The 19,945-nt window shown below is 44.1% G+C and overlaps 1 protein-coding gene across 1 annotated transcript in view; it reads left to right on the top strand.

Annotated features, from left to right (window-relative positions):
• The window catches only part of TMEM212 (transmembrane protein 212), a 96,570-nt gene extending 83,826 nt beyond the window's left edge, over nucleotides 1-12,744 (top strand). The window contains exons 5-6 of the mRNA XM_046003655.1: nucleotides 6,931-7,129; nucleotides 12,672-12,744. Coding sequence (XP_045859611.1) covers nucleotides 6,931-7,129; nucleotides 12,672-12,744 — 272 coding nt within the window. The remainder of the gene's footprint in view (nucleotides 1-6,930; nucleotides 7,130-12,671) is intronic.
• The last annotated feature ends 7,201 nt before the right edge of the window (nucleotides 12,745-19,945 follow it).

The raw sequence follows: 19,945 nt of genomic DNA, 5'->3' as shown, positions 1-19,945 counted from the left end.
CTGTACATTTCCTAAGACAAAGGGGAAAGGTACCAGTGTGGCTCTTGTCCTGTACCATTGACGTTGGGACTGAGATCTATATTGACTACAAATTCACTAAGATATTACTATTTTCTCTCATCTTGCAACACCTTGAAATATTAAGAGTGTCTTTTTTCCTATCTCAGGACGTCACAAAGAATAGACCCATCCCACTATTCGGAGTTGGATTTCGGACATGAGATCTGTCCCCTCTGCCCCCCATTCAAAGTTCTCAATTGCCTCTAAATTGTCATCTGTACTCACACAGGGAAAGACAATTCGGCCTATAACTTGGGATCTTTCTTCTCTAGCCTTCCCCCTCCTCTAGCCATCGTAGGTATACCTTATGCATAGGAATGTGTAGATCTTAACTGTATGATTCAAGGAGCTTGGATCAAAGTATACATCTGAATATCCATCATCCCAGTGATGATATCAAACATTCCATCACCCCAGAGAGTTTTCTTGTGTCCCTTCCAATCAATTCCCACCCCTCACAGGCAGTCCCTGTTCTGATTGTCTGTTTCTGAGTTTTGTCTCTGACTTCTTTGGCTCAACATGGAGTTTTGGGGATTCAGCCATCTTGTTGTACATATTAGTGGTTCATTCCTTTTTACCGCTGAGTACCATCCCAGTGTATATAGACACCACAATTTGCACATCCGTACTCCTGGTGATGGACACCTGGATTGTTCCTGGTTTGGAACTATTACGAAGAATACTGCTGTAAATATTGTTGGATAAGTCTCTGTGTGAACTTTTTTTTTTTCTTTTTTTATCTCTCATAGGGCAAGCACCTAGCAATGGAACTGCTGGGTCATAGGATAGGTGTATAATTAACTGAATTTTTTTCTCAACATCTTTTTTTAAAGATTTTTTTTTACTTGTTTGACAGACAGAGAGATAGCAAGAACAGGAACACAAATAGGGCAAGTGGGAGAGGCAGAAGCAGGCTTCCCACCCAGTAGGGAAACAGATATGGGGCTCAATCCCAGGACTCTGGGATCATGACCTGAGCTGAAGGCAGATGCTTAACAACTGAGCCACCTAGGCACCCCTTTTCTCAACATTTTTTAATGAAAAATTTCAAATATACAGAAAAAGTGAATAAAGCTATACAATGAACAACCGTTTTCTAGTACCTAGCCCCTAAATTCTACAAGTAGCATTTTGCTAATTTACTTTATCACCTACCGCATATCTGTTCCTCTGTTTACCCATCAATTCATCATCTTTGGTAATGCGTTTCTAAGTCAGTTGCAGACTTCAGTCTACTTCTAAATACTTCAGCATGTATCTTGCTGACTAGAGTTCAGTATTCGTTTATAGATTTTATTTTAAAGATTGTATTTATTTATTTGACAGAGAGAGAGATCACAAGTAGGCAGAGAGAGGTAGGGGAAGCAGGCTCCCTGCTGAGCAGAGAGCCCGATGTGGGGCTTGATCCCAGGACCCTGGGATCATGACCTGAGCTGAAGGCAGAGACTTTAACCCACTGAGCCACCCAAGCGCCCCTCGTTTATAGATTTTTTAGATATAATTTATATACAGGGACAAGCACCAATCTTAAATGTGCTTTTGATGAGTTCGGGTAAATATAACCCAAACTCTTACCAAGATACAGAACATTCCCATCATGCCAGCATGTTCCCTCAAGAGAGTTCCCTCTTTCCACTTAACCCCCACTTTCGTTCACCATATGCAACCACTGTTGTGAATTGTTTTATCCAAAGTTAGTTTTGCCTGTTCTAGATCTTCATATAAGTGGAATCATATCATGCGTACTCTTTGGAGTAAGGCTTCTTTGACTCAGCATAATGGCTTTATGTTTCATATATAAGGAGCTATAACTTTTTCTTTTTTCACCAAAAAAATGGATATACCACACACTTGTTTAGCAATTCTTTTGTTCATGGACACCTGGGCTATTTTCAGTTTGAGGCTATTATGAGTGAAGCTGTTATAAATATTTTCTTTTTTAAAATTTTTATTTAAGTAATCTCTACACCCAACATGGGGCTTCAACCCATGACCCCAAGACCAAGAGTCACATGCTTCTGACTGAGCCAGCCAGGTGCCCCACCTTTTTTTTTTCTGTTATAAATATTCTTTTTTTTTAAGATGTTATTTATTTATTTGACAGACAGAGATCATAAGTAGGCAGAGAGGCAGCAGAGAGAGAGAGGGAGGAAGCAGGCTCCCCGCTGAGCAGAGATCCTGACGTGGAGCTCCATCCCAGGACCCTGGGACCGTGACCTGAGCTGAAGGCAGAGGCTTTAACCCACTGAGCCACCCAGGCACCCCTGTTATAAAAATTCTTATACAGATCTTTGTTTTCATTTTCTTCATTTTCTTAAGTAAATACATAAGACTAGAATTATTAGGTCAGAGAGTAGGTATACACTTAGTTGTGGGACTGTATTTAAAGTGGTCGTTCCAGGGGCACCTGGGTGGCTCAGTGGGTTAAAGCCTCTGCCTTCGGCTCAGGTCATGATCCCAGGGTTCTGGGATCGAGCCCCGTGTCAGGGTCTCTGCTTGGCGGAGAGTCTGCTTCCTCCTCTATCTCTCTCTGTCTACTTGTGATCTCTGTCAAATACATAAATAAAATCTTAAAAAAAAATAATAAAGTGGTCGTTCCATTTTACATACCCACCGGCATGTATGAGAGTCTCAATTGCTCCAGACCCTCACCACACTTGGTAAAGTCAGTTTTTTAAAATTTGGTTTATAGTTTATATGTGAAATGATGTCTCATTTGTGGTTTTTATTTATATTTTTATTTATATATTTATTTATATGTTCTTGATGGCCGATGATATTGGCTGTGTTTCCAAGGCCATTTTGGCTATCTGTGCATCTTCCTTTTTGAAGTGGTTTCCCATTTTAAAAATGGACTTTATTTTTTATTGTTGGATTGTATTGGTTCTTTACTTATTCTGTCAGACATACATTTGTAAATATTTTCTACCAGTCTGTGACTTGTCTTTTTATTTTTTTAACAGTGTCTTTCGAATAGCTGTTTTCATTTTGATGAAGCCCAATTTATTACTTTTTAATGGTTAACACTTTCTGTGTTGTATTTAAAGGAAACATTGCCAATTTGAAGGTTGCAAAAATTTCTCTGTTCTCCTCTGTTAACATTACAGTTTTAGCTTTTACATTTAGCATGGTGATTTTCAAAGCCTTTTCTGAAGTCCAGAAAACACTACCAGTACAATGTATTGGTAAGATACAAAAGTGGGAACCAATAACTAAGTTCATTATCTTCATCTTAAATCTTCTTGATTCTCTCTTGAACCATTTGTTTATAATTCTAAATGCTACTCAAATCGTTGTTGTTGGTGTTAACAACAAGAAGGAAATCATGTCTCCTCATTCCTAACACCGGGAGAAAATTTATTTTGTAGTCCTGTCGCTCTGTTGGATGAATGCTTCCTGGTTTGTGAGCTGAGCCAGAATGGGAGTCCACAGGGCAACACGCAATACATTGCAAGGCACGACCGTTTCAGGCACGGTGCCCCAACAGCTGTTGTGTAGCTAGTTTGCCTACTTTGAGTAGCAGAATTTTCTCTTTCTTTCATTTTTTAAAAGATTTTATTTATTTGAGAGAGAGAAAGAGCACACGCAGGGGGAAGGGCAGAGGGAAAAGGAGAAGCAGACCCCACGGAGCATAGAGCCCTTACATGGGACTCGATCCCACGGCCCTGCGCGATCGGGACCCGAGCTGAAGTCAGGCGCTCAACTCACTGAGCCACCCAGGCACCCCCGAGTAGCAGAATCTTGATTAAAATTGTCAAAGACTCCTGGATCAGCTGTGTATTCTTAATATAATCTTAATATTTGGAACCTTATGAAGTTTTATTAACTGACAGCGTTGACAGTACACTATAGAATAAACGTGTGTGTGTGTTTGTGTGTGCGCGCACACACACGCGTACACGCGTGTTCATAGTAAAATACACGGACTATTTCTTCCGCGAGGTCTCCAGCCTTCCTTACTGACAAAATGGGAAAGACCTTCAAGAATCTCGGGGACTTTTCTCTCTTTGGGCGGCTTTGTTTCCTTCCGTTCCCATGATGCCAGGTCTGCACCGTCTGTTGCTCCTCATCATGCAGTAGTGGTGGGGGGACAATGGCTTCCTTGTGTTCAGACACTTAACACCAGTGGCAGAGAGGGTTCTGGCTGTCTCTGCGCAGGTGCTCCAAGCTCCGGTTTTTCACTTCTCTTTTTTCTTTTTGACTCTTTACCAACCTGTTTTCCATAAGTCAAGATAAGCTCATATCCGTCTCACAGAGCAAAAGGAGGTCCCCTGTGCCTCCCGCATATCCTACCCAATTCCTGGGGCCAGTCGTGGTTTTGGTCCCCAGAACAGCAGCTAGGTTCTTGAGCTCTTCTCTTTCCCTTTTGCTCATGGTCTTTAAATGACGGCAGTGAGAGGGTTATGTACTTCACTTCGGCTGCTGGTAGAAGACAGTTCTAGATATTCGAGATTGAGCAGGTTTGAGACAGTTCTTGGACATCCATATCCTGAGTCTTGACTTTTTTTTTTTTTAAGATTTTATTTATTTATTTGACAGAGAGAGATCACAAGTAGGCAGAGAGGCAGGCAGAGAGAGTGAGAGGGAAGCAGGCTCCCTGCCGAGCAGAGAGCCCGATGCGGGACTGGATCCCAGGACCCTGAGATCATGACCTGAGCCGAAGGCAGTGGCTTAAACCACTGAGCCACCCAGGCGCCCCCTGAGTCTTGACTTTTAACACCCCTTTGATTCCAGTGGCTTTGCCCCTCATCGTGTTCCACTTAGTTCCCAAAAGACACAGCCTCCTTCAGCTAGTAGGATTTGCTTAAAATAAGATAAATATTTAATTAAAAATATATTCCCAGGGCGCCTGGGTGGCTCAGTCGTTAAGTACCTGCCTTTAGCTCTGATCATGATCCCAGGATCCTGGGATTGAGTCCCACATCAGGCTCCCTGCTCAGCAGGAAGCCTGCTTCCCCTTCTCCCTCTGCTTGTGTTCCCTCTCTCGCTGTCTTTCTTTTCTCTCTGTCAAATTAATATGTATATATACTTTTTAATTTATTTCCATCTTTTAATAAATAGGATTCCCATGATGCTGAATAATCAGGTGAACAAAACTTTTACTTTTTAACAGTTGTTTCAAGCTTCTTATCAGCACGGTCTTTGTTGAGATGCCTACTCCTTTAAATTATGCAACCGTTAGTAATTCTCACTCCACAACTGGTTTAGCTTAGTCTAAAAATATGGACATTTAATTATACCAAAGTCAGTAAATATGACCATTTTTTTGCATGAGAATTCTTGGGAAAACATTTTAACCATCGAAAATATCATTAATTTAAAAACTAATTAGACTAAATAAGATTTGGCAAGTTCCACCCTAAAGACAAATCGCTCATATTTTTCTTAATTTGTTCGTGCACGTTACCATGGAGACGGTGAAGTCAAAACACACAAGCCAGTGTATTGTTCAGCTCTGCACTTCCTACTATAGATTTGATTAAGTAATTCTGGCCTACTCATGTTAAGAATCTGAGAACATAGCATTGTTTCTTTTGTAAAAACATGGTCAGCATTCAGACGTGATCAATAAGGCAAGAGGAATTCGATCTTATTTGTAATCTTTGCTCCTTCTAATGTGATAAAATAAGAAGGAGGTAAATTGCTTCCTTTAATTAGTTATTTTTGTGGTAAAGGTAATGCCTCTGATTCATTCTGCAGAACAGCGGGGCTTGATCTTGTAAAAAAGGCTGAAAAAAACTGCTTCTTTGGTGAATGAGGCAGGTGTCCTTTCAGACTAACACACCAAAAAAGGCGATTTGTAGGCTCATTTCCTTTGCAGATGCCTTGAATATTATTCTCCATCTTCCTGCCCTACATTATACTTAGAACAATAAGAAAATGCACCACCTTTTCAGGAAGGTGTGTTTGTGGTCTTGTGACTTTTTTCCTTTTTTTAAGATTTTATTTATTTGCTTGACAGAGATCACAAGCTGGGCAGAGAGGCAGGCAGAGAGAGAGGGGGAAGCGGACTCCCTGCTGAGCAGAGAGCCCAGTGCAGGGCTAAATCCCAGGACCCTGAGATCATGTGTGGTTTTGTAATTTTGCCTTTTTGAGACCCACTCGTGTGCTTCTGCTCTCTTATGATAACGTTGCTTCTGTCTCCCCTGGAGCTCACCTAGAAACTCAAGACGTTATGATCTCTATATTGTTTCTTTTGCCCTTAAGACTGGCAGAAGAGCCATTCCTAACGCTTTCATGGAACACATTTCATGAAGGATGTCACCAGCAGCTTAGCAAAGATAGGTTCTGCCCACACGGGAGTCCCTTTTCTGGCAGTTCATGAGAACATAGAAACAAAAACGCCTTAGATTTGCTTTGTTTTGTTTTTTAAGTGAATTAAGTCTGAATCCCAGAGAATATCAGAGACCATCCCGCCGGGCCCTCTCTGCATCACCAGGAAAACTAAAGTGATCCTCTTTAGGACATTACTTTCTTTGTATCCAAACACTCCTGGGGAATTTCGAAGCTGACCAATAGTAACAGTCAGCTTCCTAGCCAGGGTTTTATTCAGCAACGGTCAAGTCACTCGGGCAGCTGAATAATTCCAGTCCTTTTCTAAAAATGTTCCTGCTGCACCAAACAATGAAATGATTTCATCTCGAGTACAGAGAAGCCTCACTCTTTAGGTTTTCCTGCTTGACTCTGTATGGAAAATATTTCAAAAATAGCTCATTTATGTATTTCTTTCCAATAATTAAAACATGAATATTTAATCTGATAATTACCTGTCGTCCCAGTAGAAGAACAATGGGTACAATTTCTAACCGAGTCATAGAGTATGACACGGCCTCTGTGATCGCAGTCACAGAAGCGCTCTTTCTCTCACAGCCCTGAACTCAGAGCATATACCAGATGTCCGTGGCACACATCTCAGCCCTGGTTACTCTGTAAATACCAGCGTCGAGAGTGAGCTCATGGGAAAGGAACTATCCGTTCTCAGCAGCCCAGTAGATGGTGTGTTGGAGAGCTCAGAGCTGAAGTGGGCCTCCTCCCCTCCGCCCCTCGTCTCGCTGCTTTGGAGGTGGAGGTGGGGGGAACCGTTCCTCTGCGTCTGGAAACCTTGGCCCTCCCCTCCAAGGAGAGCCGGGACAGATGGGCAGTGTACTTGACAAGGAACCCCTGAACCCTGGCTTCAACGCCCTTCTCCTGTACTTTAAAAGCAGTACTGTATTTTTTAAGTGTTGGAACTGGCAGCTTTGCCGGTCACTGGCTCCAGTGAACAATCCTCCATTCAAATCCAGCAGCCCCAGCCCAGATCCAGGGGAAAGCCGTGCTGAAGGACACAGAGGGAGGCCTCTCTGCCCTCCACCGTGCGGAGGGCGAGGGTTATGTCAGGCGCCCGGAAGATTCCAGAGGGGGGATTTCAGCGGAGTTCTCATACAGCAGCTATTATACCAGTTTCACAAGGAGGATTTACGAACTGGAAGGGAAAAAAAAAAGACGACGAAGAAGTTTACCTTAGTTGGCTTCCTTTTACTGGTGCCACCAAGGTCTGAGCCTCCCCAAATCTCTTCCAAGCGGGAGGCCTGTCTCCCTCCCTCACTGGAGGCCTCTTCAGCCAGGCCAGATTTTGTAGTACTAACATTTCTAAGTAAACAGCCGAATAAAATGTCCCTTTTAAAGGAGCCAGTGCAGAGTGGAGGTGAGGGAGGGTTGTTAGTTGCAGTAAGGCAAGGAAAGACAGAAGGGCAAAACAGGAGGAAGAAAGGTGAAGTATCTGCTGATGGGTTTAAGTCCTTTAAGACGAATGGGGTCGGCTGAGTCTCCCAGGGGCTCATCCACTAGCTGCCCGTGATGGCAGTACCTTCCAGCACACACGAGACCACGCATACACGCACGCATGCTCCCCTGGGCAGCCCACATCACTCAGCCTGAATCCTTGATGTGTTTCCCAGAGCAGCTATAACAAAGTGCCAGAAATTGGGTGGCTTATGGGGCGACTAGATGACTCAGTCTGTTGAGCGTCTGCCTTCGGGTCAGGTCATATTCCGGGGTCCTGGGATCGAGCCCCACATCTGGTGCCCTGCTCAGTGGGGAACCTGCTCCTCTCTCTCCCTCTGCCTCTCCCTCAGTGTGTGCTCTTTGTCTCAACTTCTCTCTCAAATAAAGAAGATAAAATGTTTAAGAAAGAAAAAGAGAAAGAAAGGAAGGAAGGAAGAAATTGGGTGGCTGAGGACAACAGAAATGTGTCTGCTCACCATTCTGGAGACTAGGAGTCCAAAATCTAGGCTTTGGCTAGGCCAGGCTCTCTCTGACAGTTCTAGGGGAGAATCTTCCCTTGCTTCTAGCTTCTGGTGTTTGCCAAATATCAACCCTGCCACATAACCATCTTCCCCACCAGTCCTCACCTCATCTTCCCTCTGTGTGTCTGTCTCTCTGCATCGGAATTTTTCCTTTTGATGAGGACACTGGTCCCCTCCAATTAGGGCTCACCCCAAATGGCTTCATTTTAATTTGATTAGCTCTGTTAATCGCCCTGTTTTCAAGTAAGGTCCCATTCTGGGGTACTAGGGATTAGGACTTCAGCATATCTTTTCTGGATGACACAATTCAACCCATAACAGGCCCACACTTGCAAAACACCTCCCACTACTTTTGCTTAATCTCTTCAAATGTTGTTCAGGGTAGCAGGGCAGGGAAGAAGAACTTCCCAAGGGAGATGAACCTCCAGATCAGGGCACTGGGACAAATAGGGGGAGGCTGGTTTTTCTAGTATGCTGGGATGTAGACATAAAAGCATCAGGAAGGAATAAACCTCTTGTCACTTAGGGACTCCGTGTACCAGGCCTATATTCGGTACTTTCATGATCACCTTGTGTCTTAAACAGCTGGATCACCCACTTCATTTTCACTTTGTCTTTTCCTCAAATGCCCCTTGAAGATTTTTGCCCCATAGACGACTATGGATATGCTTTAGTAAATAACATCACCCCATGTTACACCTGGGTGGCTCAGTGGGTTAAGCGTCTGCCTTTGGCTCAGGTCATGATCCCAGGGTCCTGAGATTGAGTCCCGCATTGGGGGTCCTTGTTCAGCAGAGAGCCTGCTTTTCCCTCAGCCTGTTGTTCCCTGCTTGTGCGCTCTCTCTCTGTGTCAAATAAATAAATCAATTAAATCTTAAAAAAAAAAAAAAGGAAGGAAGGAAGGAAGAAAGAAAGAAAGAGAAAATAACATTATCTGGACAAATTCTTTAATTTTGTAGATGAAGAAACTGAGGGCCAGAGAGGCCAAGTGATCTCTCCCAAGTTGCACAACTTACTGGTGCCAGAGTAGGGCTAGAATCCAATTTGTCTGACTCCCACTCCAGCAGTCTTAGTTTCAATTTTGCCTTCCTATTTGACTGGACATTATTCGCAGGTAGGAAATAAATTCAACCTTATTTTACTCCTACTCTTCTACAGAGATAAAATCAAACAACTTCTTAATTGTTTGTCCCCAGGACGGGAGCAAATTGCATATGGCTGGAGTATAATACGTATTTTTTGCGCCAGAATAACCCTGCCCTTACTGGGGCCTGTGTGGAAGATGGAAGTTCCAAGAGACATGGATACAGATCCTGTCTTGAAGGCATTCATTGTCTTGTAGAAGATTCAGAAATGTGAGGAATTAATCAAGCTCTAATGGAATAAGTGTCACAAGAAAGATTTTGAACAAGTCTAGAGGGAGCTTGGCAATGGCTAACAGTCATATGGGTCCCATGGACAAATTTACCAGGCATGGTCAGTGGAGCGGGGTGGAGTGGGGGTGGCCGGGGGATCCAGGAAGGCTTGTCCAGGTTTGTGATGGCTGACTGTGTAGGGTCCTTGGGGCAAACAAGTCATGAGTGTCAACAAAGGAGAAAGGAAATGTAGGTTGGAGCCAGTTCCTTAAGATTCTTCATGCAATACTAAATCATTTAGACGTTGTCTATGGGTAATAAAGGTCCAAAGTTGGTTTTAAAGCAGGGAAATGACAGGAATCTGATTTCTCCCCTTCAGAAACAGGGAGAAGGTGGGGCTGGGACCAAGGAACCCTTGGAAGCACCAAACCTCACCTCCTTTGACGCCCAACACTAGCCCAGGGTCTTTGAGCCGAAGCAAGCAACATCAGGGGACGCCCCAACCCCCAGTTGGGTTCCAGATCATACTCTAGGGCTTCCAAGAAAAGCAGAGGTCCGTAGTAAGCACTGAATACCCAGTTTACCTGTGGGAAAATCCAGCTCCAATGCCGCAGAGAAAGCCCTGACACGTTGTTAGGAAAGTGTCAGCAGGAGGGAGTCCCTGACATTTCAGAAATCCCTGTCCCTCTCTCTTTGTCCTTCTCAGTCTGTGTCGTTAATTTGCAGGCCGTCTCCATAGCAAGATCCAGGGAGCACCTTGGCATGCGTGTGGGAGTGTGTATCTGGCGGGGCCTCTTGGAGACATAGGTATGTTCTGAGTTTCATACCCAAGTAAACTCTGAGTGGTAGACGCAGCCGCTTTCCTCAGAGGTTAAAAGCAATAAGACCGTCTTTGTGCCTTTGTGGTCTGACTTTTCACAGGCTATTATGAAGGGTTGGGGGTGGGGTGGGGGAGAGCTTAATCCATATAATTTGCATGTTAATGTCCAGTCTAAAAATATTCACTGCGAGAGGGAAAAACACTCTTTAAAATATGCTTCACGGGAACAACATTTCAGTTCTTGTGATCCAAGTGCCTACCGGTAAGGGAAAGGACATCAGCTCATTGCAAATTAATTTCATTTATTACAAGCTTTCAGATCCAACAGTGCTACTTAGAGTTTTGGTAAAACACCATATTTTTACACTTCTTAAACCCAGAGTAGATTAAGGAAGCTCAGAAAGAGATTCTTTCAAAAATTTCCATTCTTCTCCTCCTTCGACACACGTGTCTCAGCCACGTACTGCAAGCCCCAGACTCTGCGGCCCACAGGGGTCCTCCACTTGCCATCCCCAGTATTTCCTCAGGAGTGGAAATTAAATGGGATGCGCTTTCCGGCCAGTCCTTTTCATGACGAAAGAAAATGAATCCATATTTCCATGATCAGATACATAAGGAATTTTGTGATTTATGCGAATCAGGATACCAACATCTTCTCCTAAAGGGAGAAACAAAATTTGTCTTTGAGGAAAATAGCATGGTCAGCTACGAGTTCGGTCTCTCTCCTCTAAAGCTTGTCTGAGAGGGTGAGCCCCCTGGGCATTCCTGCAGGGTGGCCTGAAAGGGACTGCTGTTACCTGCTGAATCACCCTCCCCACATCCTGGCCCTCCTGCCTGCTCCCTGGGGGGTGTCTGCCCTTTCAGTAATGGCCACACTTGCTCAGAGAAAGATGAGGTCACCAGCTGCGTGCATGTCAAGGATGGCCAGAGAATGGCCTCTTCACATAAACTGGTCCACCCTCAGGAGGTAGGAAGACTACTGCCCTTTCCTGTGTACTTAACCCAGCAATTTGGGCAAATAATGAATAGAACTTGGAGGTTCTTCATGGCTTTCTTCACAATTTCCATTCCCTTAATGTCTTGCGAAAATAAAACCTTTCTGGTCTCTCTCTAAGTCTTTAGGGGTGAGGAGGGTAACACAGGAAGCTTTAGCAATAACAATTAAACATACAGTGAGAGTGGAAACTAGGGCAAAACAGATCAGGAAATCTGGATTCTGGGTTTAGCCGTCATCTTCCTGTGCGATCTGAGGGCCATCAGTTGACCTCTGTGGAATGCCCTTCTTCTTGGGGATATTGCATTAATTCACAGAGATACATACTATTGACATGTGTCATGAAAAAAGAAGGGTGACCTAAAATATTTTCTTAAAGTAAGCTCTATCCCCATTGTGGGACTTGAACTCATGACCCCAAGATCAAGAGTCACATCCTCCCTGACTGAGCCAGCAAGGTACCCCCCAGAATAGTTTTTGATAGCAAATACAGAAAGGAACTGACAAAAAGGCAGAGGTTGGATGGCAGGGGGAGAAGGGAATCAGGTCACAGACCAGTGTATAGGAGAAGGGTATGGATGATGAAGGGAATTGTCAGCTCAGAACCGAAGGGAGGAAGCCCAACGTAGTTTTGCCCCAGCTTTATCCAGAGCCAGAATAAGCAATCTTCTGCTGCTAGATCAAAGCATGAGAAGAAGACAAAGCATTTTTGGATAGAAAAGAATTTTTTTAAAAGATTTTATTTATTTACTTGGCAGAAAGAGATCACAAGTAGGCAGAGAGGCAGGCAGAGAGGGGGCGGGGAAACAGGCTCCGTGCTGAGCAGAGAGCCCGATGCAGGACTTGATCCCAGGACCCTGAGATCATGACCTGAGCCTAAGGCAGAGGCCCAACCCACTGAGCCACGCAGGCGCCCAGAAAAGAATTTTTTAAAGACAAGACAGCATGTGAGCATCTTTTTTGAAGCCTTATTGATGCGTGCTTGCTCAAATCCATTGACTTGTCCCTCTTGGCAGATTTATTTGGTGAGAACACATGTCACCCTGAAGCCACAGTAACCCATAGGGTACCTTTAACTAAAGATATTTATGTTGTTGGATTTTTATCCCAAGAAACACTGGGAATCGATGAGCTTGCTTTCTTCTTGCCTGTTTCAGAGTGATGTGCATTGCCGTCCTCAGCCTTGGTTCTGAAGAGCATGCCCGTGTTGCCTGTGGCCGTGACAGATAATCAAATCAATAAACATTGATGGGACACCCTTAGATTTTAGGTGTCACTTGAAGACACAAAGAAAATAAGTCATGGACCCTGCCCTCAGAAAGAGGCAGTTGTATAAACAAGCAAATTCTAACACAGCATCCTAAGTGCCATGACACGCTGTCGCCAGGGCATCCAGGAGGAGGAAGTGATTAACTCCTTCTGGAAAGGCTTTGCAGGAAGGACAAAGATGTGGGGGCGGAGAGATTTTATTACACAACCTCTTGAATTATTTATAGAAGTGTTGTTTTTTTAAAGGTGGGGAGGGGAGAGTTTCATGATAAAATAGTTTAGACTATCCCCTTATTGTAAGATTTACTATTACAGGTGTGATTTTAGTTAAGTTTCTTAATCTCCCTATACTTTTATTGGTTTAATTAAAGACTGGTGATAGGAAAACACACCTCATATCATTATTGTGATCATTGTAAGGTATATCTATACATACACAGATACACACTCACCCACACACACACCTCTAATAAGTGGTATACCCTATTCCCACCCACCAGGAGACAAAATAATTAGGGTTTGTGTGTGATGACAAATAAGCCAAGAAAAAAAAATGACAAGGATTTTCCTAGCATTGAAGTGGTATCTTGAATTCTTTTCTTTCCCAAAAAGAGGAAAAAAAGTCAGTAGCGAGAACAGAATATCTTTATGGCACATGTCATCTGGCGAAGACACGTTAATAAATGTGTGTTCAATGAATTCCAAATAGTCTTCTTCAAGATCAAGTTCAAAGATGACATTAAAAAGCACCTCCATTTGCATGACAGGATGGGTCAGTGACTGGGGAGAAACAGAAGACACTGCAGAGTTGTAGATGCTGGGTGGAATGAGAGCTTTTGGAATCGGACAGCTTGCTTTTTATTTTGAAAGACCCAGAATGGAAAAATGAGAACTGTTGACCATGCTTCGTGGAAGTACTCTTGAGTAAACTAGGGATAACATTCCACCAAATCTTTAGCAACAAAACATTGCGAATTTTAATTGCACTGCATGGATCTGCTCTAAAAGAAGAGATTTTACATTTTTAAACCTTGCTTTTTTTTTTTTTAAAGTCTGTGTATGTATATGTGTATGATGTATTCTCTATGCCCAACTTGGGGCTTGAACTCATAACCCCAAGATTAAGAATCACATGCTTCTCTGACTGAGCCAGACAGGTGCCCCTATGAAAGAGTTTAATATTAATAACTTCTACTTTTTAAAAGCCAAATAGTTCAAAGCATTGGCTTTGGGGCCAAATATGCCCAGGAATTGAAATTCCAGCTCTCACTCTTAGGCGCAGGATTTTGGACAATTTACTCTCTCTCCCTCTTTCTTTCTCTAGGCTCTCATACATAAAATAGAAGCACTATTAACACCAACTTCACAGGAGATCATTGGGGGATTTAATGAGCTCACACATGTAAAGCACATACTTAATACCTAGCACCCACAAAGTCTCCAAAATTAGCTCTTCTTATAATTACTGTATTATTCATTCTTGTGAGAGCAGAGAGTAAAAAGGGATTGATCCTGGAAAGAGGAAGAGTCAGAGATGAATTCACAGAAGAAAAATAAGTACAGGGGCGCCTGGGTGGCTCAGTGGATTAAGCCGCTGCCTTCGGCTCAGGTCATGATCTCAGGGTCCTGGGATCGAGCCCCGCATCGGGCTCTCTGCTCTGCAGGGAGCCTGCTTCCCCCCCTCTCTCTCTGTCTGCCTCTCTGCCTACTTGTGATCTCTCTCTCTCTGTCAAATAAATAAATAAAATCTTTAAAAAAAAAAAAAGAAAAATAAGTACAGTGCCTGCTAAGATGGCTATAATTTTTTTTAAGATTTATTTATTTTTGAGAGAGAGCATACACACGAGTGGAAGGACGGACAGAGAGAGAGAATCTTAGGCAGACTACCTGCTGAGCGTGGAGGCTGACACAGGACTCCATCCTACCCCCCTGAGATCATGACCTGATCCGCAGTCAAGTATCAGACTCTTAACTGACTGGGCCAGGTGCCCCTATAATTTTTTTTTCTTAAAGAAGATAACAGAGTCTGGTCAAGAATATGGAGGAATTAGTTTCACATTTCCTCAAAAAGTCAAACAGAGGTATGATACAACCCAGTAATTCCATTCCTAGGTATATAACCAAGAGAAATGGAAACATACAAACAATAAATTTAGTGTACGTATCTAGCAGTTTTATCCTTTTTAAAAAAAAATATTTTATTTATTTATTTGACAGAGAGAGCGCAAGCAGGGGGGTCGGCAGGCAGAGGCAGAGGGAGAAGCAGACTCCCCGCTGAGCAAGGACCCCAGTGCAGGACTTGATCCCGGGAGCCTGGGATCATGACCTCAGCTGAAGGGAGATGCTCAACGGACAAAGCCCCCCAGGTGCCCACTAGAAGTTTTATTCTATTTTTTTTTTTTAAGATTTTATTTATTTATTTGTTTATTTATTTGTCAGAGAGAGAGAGAGCGCGCACGAGCAGGCAGAGTAGCAGGCAGAGGTGGAGAGAGGAGCAGGCTCCGTGCCAAACAAGGAGACCAATGCGGGACTCCATCCCAGGACCCTGGGATCATGACCTGAGCTGAAGGCAGTGGCTTAACCGACCCGACTGAGCTACCCAGATGTCCCTAGAAGTTTTATTCTTAATAGCCAAAAAATAGAAACAACCCAGATGCCCATTAACTGATGAAAGTATAAAAAAATGGTGACATATCTGTACAATAGAATATTAGTCAGCCATAAGGAGGAATGAAGAACTGATCTATGCTCTGACATGGATGAATCCTGAAAAAATTACACTAGGTGAGCCAAGCCAGTCACAAAAGGCTACATATGGTATGATTCCACTGATACAAAATATCCAGAAGAAGGAAATCCATGGAAACATAAAGTAGTGGTTCTCAGGGGCTGGGGGAGTGGAGATTAGGTAGTGACTGCTAATGGGTAGAGGGCTTCTTTGTTGGCTGACAGGAATGTTCTAGAATTAGGTGGTGGTGACAGTTGCACAAAACTGTAGATGTACTAGAACCACTGAAGTTTGCATATCAAAATGAAAACATGTGAATTATTTCTCACAAATTTAAGGTGGACATTCAAAGACAAATAGGGATAGGCCAGACAAAGGAACAGGGACACCCAGGCTGAAGGGAAACCTAAGGTCAAAGTTCAAAAGGAAACATAACCAAGGTTTATTCAAAACATGGTCAGAACCTGGTTTCTTTTCTTCCCGATGAGCATAGAGCCTGACAGAGGGCTCGATCCCATGAGCCCTATGGCTACGCTACCCAAAGTGTGGCCAGTGGACTGTGGATTGTTTGCTATGTTCTATGGTCCTGTAAGGAAAGAAATCATGGGTGAGTGAACTGTAGAAATGTTGGCAACTTGACGCTGCACTGTCAGCGGCCTCTTGTCCCGGGTCAGGATGTGGAGCAGATGTGGTTCTGCCCTTGGGGTGAGTGACATATCGGCCAAGCCACATGCTAACCCCACACAGTAGGACCACACAGCTGACCTTGAGAGATGGGAAACGAAACAGCCAGTTCTTCACTTAGTGCAGTTTGAGGAGCACTGTCATATGGGAGGCATTGCAAGGGGTATAGGCTAGAGAAACATGTTGGGGACGATGTGGGAAGAGCCTCATTAGTAAAATAGTTTGGGATCCCCTGTTTGTCCAGAATTTTTTTTTTAAGATTTTATTTATTTATTAGACAGGCAGAGATCACAAGTAGGCAGAGAGAGAGAGGTGGAAGCAGGCTTCCCGCTGAGCAGAGAGCCCGATGCGGGGCTCGACCCCAGGACCCTGGGATCATGACCTGAGCCGAAGGCAGAGGCTTTAACCCACTGAGCCACCCAGGTGTCCCTGTCCAGAATTTTTAAACTAGGACGTGCCTCGTCATGCACTGTAATTGTGACACTGCGGCATGTTCAAGTGTGGATTATCCGTGCAGCTTGGAGAAAAGAGAGCAGTGGGGCAATTGTAGGGGAGAGAAAAATCTTCAAATACAAAACAAAACCAGACAAACTCCCCTGGGAAACAAGGGCGGCCCCACTCCTCTTGGAGCCAGCAGCAAGTAGATGGAAACAGTCCCAAGGGTTAAAAGAGACGCAGCATCCAAAGTTTGTTTCTATTTACTGAAGAAGAGAAACCAGAATAAGCTGCCCCAGGAAGAGAAAGAGTTGAGAGCTAGGTTAGTGGTCGAGACACAAACGGGGCAGGCAGAGGAGCGGGAGGAAATCTCACAGCTCACCCTCCCGCAAAGGGAAAGCGCCAAGCCAGCCAGCTTCACGTGTGGGAAAATACTCAGCCTCTCAGAAGAAGAGCGTTCTATTGATTCCAGACATTGTTATTCCTGCACGCAGGGGGGGGATGAAGGAAGGAGAGGAAACCAAGGTATTGACAGAAAAGCCAGCTTCTACTTTTCTCAAATGTCTTGGATGTCACTATGAAGCAACCGCGAGACTTCCCCTGTTGTCCCATGTTGACTCATTCACCCCCCTCCCACCCTCCCCAGCCCCCCTCTCCCTTGGGCCAAGGCCATTTATTTAACATCTTGTTTCGTTAAAGCTGATGAGAGTTAGTTTCAGAGCCGGGGCCATGCTAATGTAAATGCTTGTTTGTCCCGATGGCGCAGAATGAAGGAAGTTCACGGTTCGCACAAGTAAAGCAATGTGTCACGTCCTATTGCCAAGAGGTTGCATCATTTCTAAACTTTCCGGAAGACTGGATGGATGAGAGGTCATCTATGTTTATTTTGTGAAGTTTGGCCTACCAGGAAATGTGTGGGTACAAGAGATATTTTAGGCCCATGAGACTCTCACTTTAGAAGCTGACTGCAGCAGCCTGGCTATAAGCTTCAGTCTCTTAACTGAATCTTTGAAAAGAGTGGCAAGTTGTGAAGTATGCAAGGTTTTTTGGCTGTGCTAACAGAGCCACGTAGAAAATGCTGTTGCCAAACAGAGACTAGAACCAGATGACAAAGACTGAAAACACACGCCATGTACTGACTTTCCTATGAAATACTCGTTACGACTTGATCCAGTACTCTTCATTTCTAGAATTGCATAATCACTTACCAATCCATATTAATTAAATTTGTAAATTGACCTTGAAAGAAGATTTTTAAACAGAATTTTTCGTGCTGAGTTTTTTTAAGAGTATCATGGAATTACTTCCACAAGGAAGAAAAAAATGCTTTAAGGAAGTGATATCTAGCATACAGCTGTGGGTTTTGTTTTGTTTTGTTTTTTAAGATTTATTAATTTAGAGAGAGCTTGCAAGGGGGGGAGGGGCAGGGGGAGAGGGAGAATCCCAAGCAGACTCTCCAGTGAGCAAGGAGCCCGATGCCGGGCTGGGTCTCTCGACCCTGAGGTCACAACCTGAGCCAAAGCCAAGAGTCAGGTTCTCAACTGACTGAGCCACCCAGGCACCCCAGCATACGGTTTTGGGGTTTTTTTTTTTTTTAGGTTTTATTTATTTATTTGACAGAAATGACATGGTGAGAGACGAAACACAAGCAGGGGGAGTGGGAGAGGGAGAAGCAGGCTCCCTGCTGAGCAGAGAGCCTGATGCGGGGCTCAATTCCAGGACCCTGAGATCATGACCTGAGCCTAACGAAGACGCTTAACGACTGAGCCACCCAGGCACCCATAGCATATGGTTTAAAAGACGCGATCATTAATGGCCCACCAGCAACTTGGTTCCAGCCTGCTCATGGACATTTTATTTGTGGTCTTCCCATTCTCTGTAATCCAGAACATAACAATATTCCTTCCAAGAGAAACAGCTTTTCTCTACTTTTCATTTTCTCATGGGGTTCTGCAGGTGGGGGACTACCAAAGAAAACATCACTCATACACACATTCCGCGCATGGACCCCCTCTCAACCAACACACGTACCCTTTCCTGTCCGCATCACACATGAAGCCGAGGGCAAGCCCAGAAGTGGGAGATCAATATACTCACACAGTGGGGAGGGGAGGCCAAGAGATGGGGAAAAAAAAGACCCGCTCTATCCCTAGGATGCACAAGAGTGAGCCGGTGTACCACCTCTGTTGTTTAAGCTGTCTGAGTTGAGTTTCTGTGACTTGCAATCGAACTGATCCTAACACCAGAACTCAAGGTGTTCATCTCCCAAGGTGTTCATCACCATTCTGGAGAGGGGCGGGGGGAGCGGCAGACTGGAATAGTGCCATGAGGAATACTAGCTAGGTGACTGGCTAGGGAGTAGAGTCTAGGTCACTGCCACCACCTGGAACATACCCCATTTACATAAGCTATATGTGAGTGGCGCCCCCTGGAGTTGTGCTGTGTGAGACTGGAAGGGATCCTAAACTCTCCTTGCTATACCCATCAGCGCCATTATTTCTCCACATACCTCCTGCTGCTCGGGTTTGGGTAAGCTTGCTTCTTCTCCAGCTTCCTTCCTAGCACTGCTATTCTCGCCACCACTACCGCTGGTTTTCATGAAATGCCTCTGAGAAAGGAAGATCTCTGGGTCCTCACAGTGTAGGCACCACCTTCTCTGTGGAGAATCTCTGAGCACAATTTCTGGGTAGAACAAGGCCACAGCATCTTCTCACAGCAGATGGGGCCAATCGTTTCTACCCCATTCCCGGCTCCATGATTCGTGTCCTTAGAAACCTTTGTATTCCCCAATTTCCTAGAGGCTACAAATTTCCTCCTCAAAAATCATCCTCAAGTCACAGGCCCTTCCATTTTTTTTCAGTTCCGTGATGGTTTCTTCTTTGACCTGTCCTCTCCCTCCTTACCAGGTGTGAAAATCCATCTTTCCTTTTTGCTTTTAATGTAACAGTAACTCAGAAAATGTACTACCTCTTAAAAAAAAGTGTTGGAGGCAGTATTTATCATAACTAGAAAGTTTCTTTACATGCAGGAATTTGCAGGCGGCCAAGCCCTAGATTCTTTTCTTACTGATTACAGATAAATCTTTCTGATTCACTGTACACGCCTTCAAGGGTCCTGCTAACTTATCAGTAAAATATCAGAACCTCCTCTCTTGAAGAGGGAAGAAGGGAAGGGCCCCCTCCCTAGAAAGCACTCTTGGTAAAAAATGCAAGACAGGTTTCCTTGTCACACCTCCAACCAAAAGGTATACAGCAAAGGGAGAAAGTTGGATGGGAAGTCAAAGGTTAACTATTAAAAAAAGAAGCAACAGGGGTG

This window comes from Meles meles, chromosome 4 (assembly GCF_922984935.1).
Source record: "Meles meles chromosome 4, mMelMel3.1 paternal haplotype, whole genome shotgun sequence".
In the NCBI taxonomy this organism is placed as follows: domain Eukaryota; kingdom Metazoa; phylum Chordata; class Mammalia; order Carnivora; family Mustelidae; genus Meles; species Meles meles.
Note: the sequence above shows the minus strand (reverse complement) of the source record. Positions and strands in the feature narration are given on the sequence as shown.